The sequence below is a fragment of the Rhodamnia argentea genome, chromosome 3 (genome assembly GCF_020921035.1).
Source record: "Rhodamnia argentea isolate NSW1041297 chromosome 3, ASM2092103v1, whole genome shotgun sequence".
NCBI lineage: Eukaryota > Viridiplantae > Streptophyta > Magnoliopsida > Myrtales > Myrtaceae > Rhodamnia > Rhodamnia argentea.
In genome coordinates this window covers 6679873-6689969 of record NC_063152.1, presented here as the reverse complement: position 1 = coordinate 6689969, position 10097 = coordinate 6679873, and the positions used below count along the sequence as shown (strand labels likewise).

The window sequence follows — 10097 nt, the reverse complement described above, 5'->3', positions numbered from 1 at the left end:
GTTTTTTTGAAAAATATTATATTTTTCGTGAAATAAACGGGGATATTTTTTTTTTTTTTGGCTTGTAAACGAATTTATTTACGAAAATATTTAATTCCCATTTCGGTAAAAAAGAAAGGAAAGAGGAATAAAATGAATCGACCCGGCGATGTACGGTTGCGTTGCGTCGAACCGAACCTAACTACCCCATTCGCGCCTCGCCACCGTCAGCCCCCCGCGGCGACGCTTTTCTCTTCCAGCGCCTCTCTCTCCGCCATGGTCGTCCTCCTCCACTCCGCCTCCCGCATCTCCGCCGTCCGGTTCAATCCCCCTCCTCGTTCCCCGACGCATGTCCGCGGAAGAATGCTCTCGTTGAGGTGTCTCAGCTCGAGCCTCCCGTTCCCAGTCGATAACGCCAAGTATCACCGCGAGCTCGAAGCCGCCATCGACGTTGTGGAGCGAGCTTGCCGTCTCTGTGTCGACGTACAATTCTCTTGTAACTCTTCTCTGATTTTTCTTCTTCTGTTGTGGGTGAATGCTTGTTGGAAATGATTTCTTTCGCTTGTGCATTGATATTTATGTTGATTATCAGGTGAAGAAAGCCTTGTCTTCGAGTGATGGTCGGATTCTCGAGAAGACTGACCAAACTCCCGTCACCGTTGCGGACTTCGGCGTGCAAGCTCTTGTCAGTTTGGGTAATTTCTTTCTGATTTCATGAAACTTCATCTTTCCTCTCGATGTTCGATTCATGAAGTTTGTAGTGAAAAATGCTAATTGGATTCAAAGTGTTCGAGCATTTGGTCTTTAATTTGTTTTGGACATTCTATCCTCGTGCAAAATGAGCTTGGGGGATGTTTTACAGACAATGCCACATTTGCACATAGGTGAATTCACTGTTAAACCTCGACTTTCATGACTAGGAATGGTGTTTCCTGGGGTCTGTAATTTGATGTGCTTATAAGTTGAAACTTTCTGGGAAAGTCTTATCTATGGAGAAGATAAAATCAGCCATTATCCTATTCGATATCTCAGGCATGTCATGCAAATACTTGCAAGAAGTAGTTAGACCAAACTTTAATTGTAAACTGCCATTGGTGGTATTTGATAATGCTTCTACGCTATTTTGCATGTTTCGCCAGAGCTGGGAAACTTGTTTCCTTCCATTCCTTTAGTGGCAGAAGAGGACTCTGCATCCATACGTTCTACTGATTTGGTGGGTTATGTTGTGGATGCTGTTACCGATAAAGCGAGCTCTGAAGTTCATCCTTTGACACCCAATGCTGTTTTAGAGGCTATTGACCGAGGAGGAAAGAACGACTTCTCTATTGGAGCGCAGCCAGACTCATATTGGGTATGTAGATGACTTGGCTATTATATGAAGGGTCTAAGCTTAAGTTTGGCATGAATATGTGCCATAAGGAACAGAGCTTTTACTTGATGTTAGGTTGTGTATTCTCTGAGATTGTACAGGTAGCTGTAGAAATTTAACATCAAATTGAGGGGTTAGGAAATGATTATATAGGGCTTAAAAAAACCTTCTTCCTAGTCCACGGTTTGGTAAAACTGGAAGAGAATTGACATGCCTCTCAAGGATTTGCTTCTGAACTTGATAAGTTGCCATATCTGTCAACATTTATTACGATAAAGTGCTTGACTTTAATGGAAGGGTATGTAGTGTAATATGGTCTGCGAGATTCTCTTCCATAGTAGAGCTTAATGTTATGATGATTGCTGCAGGTTCTGGATCCAATAGATGGGACACGAGGATTTCTAAAAGGAAGTGAGGCCTTGTATGTGGTATGTCACTCTCTCTGGTGGTTTTGGTTGTTTGGTTTAATGAGGAATAGCTCCAGATTGATGACTGCTTAGAATGAAAATGTTTAGTCGCTTCGAACTGCATACTGGTATATTAAGCATTCAAAGGTTAGTTCGATAACAAAATTGTTAGTGCCGTCCAAATCTTAGCTTCTATGTATACAAAAGATGAAGTCTGAATTCCAGTTGGTTGAGAAAGGATGTGGGAGGAACTTCTGTTTTAGTTGGTTAGATGTCTGATTTATTCATGAAGACACCTGATACCATTTCACTTGTAATGTCCCTATCATTGTTTAGGCTTATGGAACTAATCCTCTATTGCCTTTTTACTCCAATCCGTATATGCCTGAACATCATATGACATACCTGTCTAGGGCCATGAGCAGGTGATCATGGTTGCTCTTCTAGATGTAGGTAACAGTATTATATTGTTTCAATTTTAATCACCGTCGTCAAAGATACTTTAGTGGCCAAAGTCCTATTACCTTACTTAATTTCACTTGCTGCGTGACACATGAGACACTTGGTGCCTCAGGCCTCCTCTCTTCTTTTATTCTGTGAAAGAATCCTTACATAACTCTGTGGATGCTGATAGACCCCTACATATCATTATAAAGCAGTCTAGTCCGCTGGTAATAGTTGTTTGATATTGGGAAACAGTAGCTTTTATTGGGAATATGCTTTGTTGCTTGTATTATTTTATGGGAATATGATTTTGCAACTCTATATAAGTTTTTACCTTTCTTTTCTTGGCTGAATGCACAAATAAATTTCCAGGTAGGATTGGCACTTGTGATTGGTGGAGAAGTTGTATTAGGTGCAATGGGATGCCCTAATTGGCAGCAAGATCTATCCAATGTAGCCAACGATGGGCTACAGGAGTATGAGATCAGCATGGCGAGACCTGGGATCATCATGGTATCTCATGTTGGCTGTGGAACATGGACCAAAAGGTTACCACCACAGCTCAGTAATACAAGTGCAGAGGATGCCTATTGGACCAGGTGCTTTGTTGATTGGTTCTCTGCAGTTCATGAAGCACGCTTTTGCATTCCAGAGAGTCAAACATGGGAGACAATTCTCCCGTCTACCTCATTCAAAGCAACAACTGAAACTGGTACTGCTGGAGAAGGGAAAGTTGTTCTACTGCCAGCATGTTGTGGAAGGCTAGTTAATCTCTTTCCTTGTCCATATCTTTTCATTCTTTGTATTAATTTTGTTTTACTCCTATAACTCTGGAGGAGGTGCAAAAGCTCCCCTCGAGTTTTCAATCTTGCTCTTTGCCGTCCCAGAAATTCTGAAACTGTTGCAATATACTTTCTGCTTATAAGTGTTTTGCTTGCAATTATCATTACATCCTACGGAAATCTTATCCAATAAGATTTTTCTTTTCTATGTAATTGTTATTTGGCTTGGAGAGAAGGATCAAAGGCCCTTAATGATGTAACTGTTGTAACATCAATTATTTTCACAAAATCATGATACCTAATCTTGTGAAAAATGTTATTTTTCCACATCGTATCTCTCAATTGACATGTGCACATCTTTTCAAATGAATCAGTGGCTTATTGTGATTATCTCCATTTGCCTCCCCTGATGATGCATTATGTGGTGATTATAGTCCATCATTAATGTGTTGTACTTCTCAGTTGGATGGAACTAATTAACATTTGACTTCTAAATAATGAAAAAAACAGGATTAACTTTAAATTATCATGTACTTCCTTGATAGATATCGATTCCTTTTCACATTGACCGGTTGTTTCCCCTGGCTATTAGATTTGTCATTTGGATGGTCATTTGGATGGGCAAACACTTTCATAATTGTATACATAATTGAATGCAGATAGCTCCCGGGTCTCTGGTAAGGCAATAAGTTTGCTACATCCTCCAATTTGGAGATAAGCCAATTCTGCCAGTTTGTTTCATGCATTTATTCTCACATCATGTGAAAGGAGATGCTTATTCTCCTTTTTTTCTGCAAGAGCCTCTGCACTGACTTCTTTGCACAAATAGGCCATTCTCTGTCTCATAGTAACTCTCTCTCTCTCTTGTCACAGTCTACTCTTCTTTCTGTGTGTATCATATATACTATGAGCAGTCACTGATCCCTATGGGTAGGAATGATGACTCCTTACAGTAGAAGTGATGGGATTTTCAATTTTGGTTTCTCACAGTTTATGCAAGTATATGATGGTTGCTTCAGGAAGGGCGTCAGTTTTCATTAGTCGAGCAAGAGCACAAACCTCAATCAAGGTATTATCTGAGTTTCTCCCTGAAATTTCTTGTTTATCCAGGCTGACACAAAATCAAGGGAACATGCCTAAGTTTCTTTGTCAAATGTCGTTAGGCTTGGGACCATGCTGTTGGCATGATATGCGTGCATGAAGCTGGAGGAAAGGTACATATATATGCGACTTTAGAACTTCTCCTTCAATTATGAAGTTTTTCCTTCTGCATGATTTTCATATATCAGGATTTTTCTCATTATTGAATGCAGTTTAATAGTTTGCTTTTAGGTTTGTCAAATGGGATCAGCTGGTATGTTTAGGCACTTTTCCTAATTACTACTGCCAGAAAAATGTGGAAGGAAAGAGTGGTGACAATCCAAATTATGTATGCACAATAGACAAGTATTACTCGTATGTTTAGGCTCTTTTCCTAATTGCTACCTTCAGAAAAATGCAAGAAGAAAGAGCGACAACAATCCGCATTATGTATGCACAATAGACAAATAATACTAATAAGAAGAATCTATCACAAATGATGTTAAAATATGGCTCAAATCAGTTGCAGAATGGGCTTTTAAACATGTAGTCATTCCTCTGCCAATCCAACAGACAGTTTAAGTTTTTGGTTGGCTGTTTGTAACATTTTAATAATGTCATGTTCTCATTGCCCCATTTAATTGTGTATTTCTCGCATATATTTTTGTTCCTGTTACTTAGCTCAATTTGTGTTCTTTACATGGCTTAATTCAAATTTACTTATCACTTGCGTGCCAGGTTTATGATGGCTTTAGAGGTGGTCTTTTTTGCCTAATAGTTTAAGCATTTGGGTTGCATTTCCTAACACACTCCTAACAATTGAAGCTATTTTTTGTTTGATTCAGTATTTCATTTATGAATTTCTGCACAATATGAACAGCTTCTGGATCTGCAATGTTTGCAATTTGCCACTCATCTTTTTCCTTGTATATTTGGAAGTTCGTGACAGAACTCTTTTGTGCAAACCAAGGAATGCAATATACTCCTTTCCAGTTCGTCCTCTCTCTGAAGTATCATATTGATTTCACTAGCCCCTTATTTTATCTGTTACATTAGCTCTGATACTTGACTTGCCTTACCAAGAAATGAGACCTTTTCAACTATATGAGAAAATCCAGTTCAGATACACTTTTATCTTTAAATCATAATCTTTTTAGTGTGCTCCTAAAAGGTTAGGTTTATGTGTTAAGTGACTGACTCGCCACCATCAATTAGGTGACCGATTGGGAAGGAAGTCAAATTGATCTGGCAGCAGATGCCGCTGAACGGAGAATCGTATTCCCTAGAGGTGGCATTATTGTGTCTAATGGGAACTTGCATGACAAGATTTTGGACATGACTTCTTCTGGGGCCTCGTCTGTTTTGTAGGAAGCCAAAGATTTGGGTGTGTCCACCCTCTCTCTGTCTCTCTCTCTTCGCCCAAGTGGGGGCATTTGGTAAGCTCTCTCTCTAAAATTCAATTAAAGGATTTAGCAATTGCAAGTATGCAATGGGTTATCCTGCATATTATGGTGGCCGGAGATTTTATATAAGATCGGTATTCCAGCTCAGTGATATCTCCACCAGTAAGTAGACAATTAATCAGTAGTAATTGCTCTCGTTGACTGACATTTTCTTGTGGTTCTTGCTATGCAGTAAAAAAAAAAATGCATAAAACCATTGCACATTTGTTCTATTGAATGTAATACATAAGCTCCTTGCTGAAAGCTGGTATTGAAGGTTCAAGCAAGTGCTCTTCTGAAGGCCCTTATCTTCAGTAAAATCTTCTGGTGAGCATCTGCTTCCTGCAGATTTTAGACATGTTTTAGATTGTTTGTATGTTGTGATTCTGGCATTATGTTAATGCCTTCTGACTTCAATACCATTTCTATACGGCGGCAGTTGATCTATTTTGTGTTCTAGAATGTCTGCAGAAAAGAGAGTGCTTTCAAGGGAATCCAAAGAACCATCGGTGCGATAACTCGAGAAGTGGCAGTTACATCTGAGTTGATCAACCTTCAGTCGGTCACACATTGAGCATGTAAGGTAGATGAAATTAGGGGCCATAGAGCCCAGTGCATATTATGACAATTCCCTAGTCTAGAGTTCATGAACTACTCGACTATCTGTACTTTACTTCAGTGAAGATTAGGTAGAGAAACAGAAACTCTGTAGTAATTTTTTGGTTTTAAAACTCTTGTACCAGAAATTTGTTGCACAATAATCATTGTCCTCTTGAATTTTTACTGTACATTCTACATGATCTCTAATGGGATTTGCCTTGAATTTGACTATCACCAAGCCATCTGCTTCAGGCTCCTTGAATTTTGGAGTAAGGAGAGCCATTGGTTTTGCTATAATTCCACCATCTGTTTCTCCCAACCATGAACAGCAATTCCTTGTTCAAATAATGTTGATTGCTAATGCGCTCAACTTATTAAACGGGATTCTATGATTGGTCTGCTACCCTTGGATGCCAAAGGCGTCCTTGGGTTATCTTATAATTCCTACGGGATGGAGACGATATAGTCGATCCATTGATTTTCTTTCCTTTTGCCCCATTTTGCTCAAAGGGCTGAAGGAAGATAGTGCATCAAGCTGTTCGCAAGGGCCAACTTGGTTCTCTTCCCCAAGAACCCCATATGAGGGAACTCTAAGAGAGCCGCCGACTCCAACCGCCGGCTCCAACTGCCGTCCATGTATGATCCATATTAAATCTGACCAGCTGTCCATCCTACCTCCTCTTTGTTCTTTGACAGCTCGTCTTTGTCTCCTTTCAGTGGCATGTTTCAGTCCTCGTCCCCATTACTCAGAAAAAGTGAGCCATCGATTCAGATACAAGATACTATCATTACTGCTTGCACAATTCGATATCCAAGCCGTAATTGCAACGACCCAATTGCAAGAGTGGAGCTATGCCAACTTGGGATTAGAATCTCCTCACATCTCTCCTAAATTCATAGTGAATGTGAAACACAAAGTTTGAATTTGGACATGTGGTCGAGGAAACGTCCAAGATGATCCGCATCGGTAAAGATGTTAGTAGCTTGATCGAGAGAGGTGACTGGCATGGGATTTAGCGCAGTTTAAATTGGATTCTCGTCCTTGCCTGAGTAGCATCTTATACGAGTTTCGGGTTCTTGGACGAGTTTGAGATCGGGTTCTTGGACGAGTTTGAGATCCCATTCACAAAAGCAGTATAGGATATGGGACAAGTGACCTTAACGCCGGACCCTGTTAGTCATTTATGAAACTACTTGTAGTCTTTGGAAAGCCTCAAGGTTTAATTAGGTAATCCATTGCGATCTTATAATGCAATCGCATGTAACCTTAAACAGCGACCCAAGATTATCGTGTTTAAACATGCGAATCTAATTTGAAATACATCATTCTTGATGCGGAATAACGACATACCAATACTCAAGAGCTTCTCATCTATAACCCTTTTAATCACTGGCTTCAATGAAACTATCCATCACGTATTGTGTTCTTGAGATAACTCTCTATGCGAGGTTATTTATGTACTAGAGTTTAGAGGAGAGACTTGAGCTCTATTTATAGAGTTTGTAACCTATCATATCATTACCAATAAAGTTTAACTCGGCCCACATTGTCCAGTCTCATATTGGATCAATTAAGAAACCTTATCTTTAATAAATCTTATCTCTTTGATTTATTAGACCAATTAAAAATTACAATATTAATTAATAAAGCCCATAATAAAGAAAACTCTTACATCGCATTCTCTAGTCCAATTGCCTTTTTTGTTTATGTATTCCCGATTCATCCACTAGGTCAGTATGGTAAATTCTTTGCACCTAGTTTTGGTGTAGCAGCTATATTTAGTTTCATCCTTTTTTTTTTCAAGGGTTCCATATTTGGACATTGAACCCATTTCATATGATAGAAGTTGCCGGTATGTTGGGCGCTACTTCAAAGCAATATCAAACCAAAATACCCAACAAACATTAGCTCTCTTTGAAAATAAAAGGTGGTGATCCAGCCACACCTTCTAATACGGCTACCTCATTACGACTTCACTCTAATCACTAGCCCCGCCTTCGGCGCCATTTCCTATTTACTTAAAATGTTTGCCCAAAACGGTTTGTCTAAATGATGTCAGATGTATGTCCTCCCGACTCCAAATCCTGGCGCTGCCTCTCATCTTTCTCTAACCTGCAATTCTTGTTAGTTAGTGTTCCTTCTTTCCTGCCTATGGCTGTTTGTTTGATCTGGTCACGTCACATCCTGTGCTGAGCATGCAAAGGTGGGTTTACATAGTCGGCCTATTTCTTTGATGACTTAAGATTGTTAGGTATTTATGTGTTGGATAATCTATTTACAGGAAATTCTATGGTGAGTTTCAAGTAGATTGAGGGCATCCAATGGCTCCTTGACCTATTTAAGTGAGTTGAGCATGAGATTTCACGTCGAAACTCGCGACCGTTTTACGACGAGCTTGGACAGCCGGGATGGGCTAGCTTCAGGGCTCATCGTCCCGAACCCGTCTGGCTTCGTCGAATTAGATCTTCCTAATGCTCTGGACAAATATTGTGGAAGAAATAACTCGTCTATCCTATCTGTTAGTCAGTACCCTTTGTTATGTAGTTGAGAAGCTACACCACCTTAAACAAAGGGTAAAATCCTCAAAGGGGATTGAAGCTTCCCGTAGAACTGTCCTTTGCATTAATTTATGCATCTTACAAAAGAACCATTCTTTTCTCAGGGCAAATCATCGAAGAGTCCTAAAAGCTGATTACAATTGTTTCAATTTAGTTTTAAACTACTTTTTTTTTTTATCAATTCAATCCTAAACCTTTTACATTTGTATTAATTCAGTCCATTCGGTCAATTTTGATAGAAAATCGCTAATGTGGTGCATATATAACAACGACGTGGATAATTTATAATAATATTTTAATATTTTTTCCGAATATTTATTTATATTTTCTTCTTTTTCCCTTTCTATTCCTTCTTTTTTTTATTCTCTTTCTTCTCCCTCACGCTGGTCACCGAACATCAGCAACCTTCCTGGCCACTAGCGAAGCTCACCCCCTCCAACCACTAGTGTTGTCGGCGTTGTTCTTTTATGGGTATGCTACATCATCAAGGTTTTATATAGGTACTAATCGCAAAATATCCTCATAATATTCACAACGCTTTGATCACCGGATACCATACGTGCGTAGCTCTCATGCACACTCATCCTTTTTATACATCGTATACATACATACCTCTTAAAATACATGCATGAGTTGCATGGATATCTTTGAATAGTACGAAGATTGGGTTATCAAATTATCTTCGGCCTGGTCACCAAATTGGGTAAAGATCTGCTGAACAAATGGGGATCGAGACAACCAAAGAAAAGCCCCACATGAAATTAACTTTTTTTCCAAACGTTTGTTGGAGCCCATCGAAACAGGACAAGATGACAAACAAACATGAAGGTCATCCCTCCAGCAGATCGGGGGTTGGTCAACTCCAACACGTATGCAGCTCCTTTTGGGCAAACCCATGCGTAAGCGAAGAAAAAAACCCTAAACCCTAGATTTAGGACAAGTGATTACCCCCGTTTGAGCACCAGACAATTGCAGCTTTTCTTTGATTTAAGAAGCAATTTGGCAATGTGTTGGGGTGCATGATTGGCTCTTGGTTTGAGTGACTAATGATATTAAAAGTCGTGACGGGGGGTGTTGTCCCCATGATATCGAGCACGGAGACAAAAGGCAAAAGGCCAAAGGTTGCGGTCTTGTCGTAGGGCTAGAGACACCATATCAAGCACGGTACCATCATCGGAAGAGATCTCTTTAAAAAATTAGGATTAATATTTCGAAAAATTTTAAATTAATACATATACGATAAATTTACTTTAAATTAATTTTTTGATCAACAAAAATACTTAAATTGATACGTATGAGACAAATTTACTCTAAACTAATTTTTTGACTATCAAAATCTCAAATTGATACATATTTGACAATTTTACCTTCCATTTCGTTTGTATTAAATTAGTTTAATATCACGAAAAATCACAAATTAGTACACATGTGACAA

At 39.2% G+C, this 10097-nt stretch overlaps 1 protein-coding gene across 4 annotated transcripts; it reads left to right on the top strand.

The window, feature by feature from the left end:
- Window positions 1-233: 233 nt before the first annotated feature.
- Window positions 234-6295, top strand: LOC115727308 (putative PAP-specific phosphatase, mitochondrial). Of its 4 annotated transcripts, XR_007197912.1 has the most exons (10): window positions 234-462; window positions 572-674; window positions 1119-1330; window positions 1717-1776; window positions 2572-2960; window positions 3972-4050; window positions 4145-4195; window positions 5277-5445; window positions 5697-5830; window positions 5964-6295. XR_007197912.1 is itself a non-coding variant. In XM_030657494.2 (8 exons), exons 1-8 carry the CDS (start codon window positions 256-258, stop codon window positions 5427-5429), a joined length of 1254 nt encoding a protein of 417 aa, XP_030513354.2. In that variant the 5' UTR covers window positions 234-255; the 3' UTR covers window positions 5430-5497. The 4 variants fall into 4 exon arrangements, 3 of the variants coding, with proteins under 3 accessions (XP_030513354.2, XP_048132516.1, XP_030513357.2); XM_030657494.2 differs by lacking the exons at window positions 5697-5830; window positions 5964-6295 and having other exon boundaries at window positions 5277-5497; XM_048276559.1 differs by lacking the exons at window positions 5277-5445; window positions 5697-5830; window positions 5964-6295 and adding an exon at window positions 4323-4554.
- Window positions 6296-10097: the final 3802 nt, after the last annotated feature.

Coding starts and splice junctions, on each gene's coding strand:
- LOC115727308 (XM_030657494.2), top strand. CDS start 256: ATGGTCGTCCTCCTCCACTCCGCCTCCCGCATCTCCGCCGTCCGGTTC. Junction 463..571: donor CTTGCCGTCTCTGTGTCGAC/GTACAATTCTCT, acceptor GTTGATTATCAG/GTGAAGAAAGCCTTGTCTTC. Junction 1,777..2,571: donor GAAGTGAGGCCTTGTATGTG/GTATGTCACTCT, acceptor ATAAATTTCCAG/GTAGGATTGGCACTTGTGAT.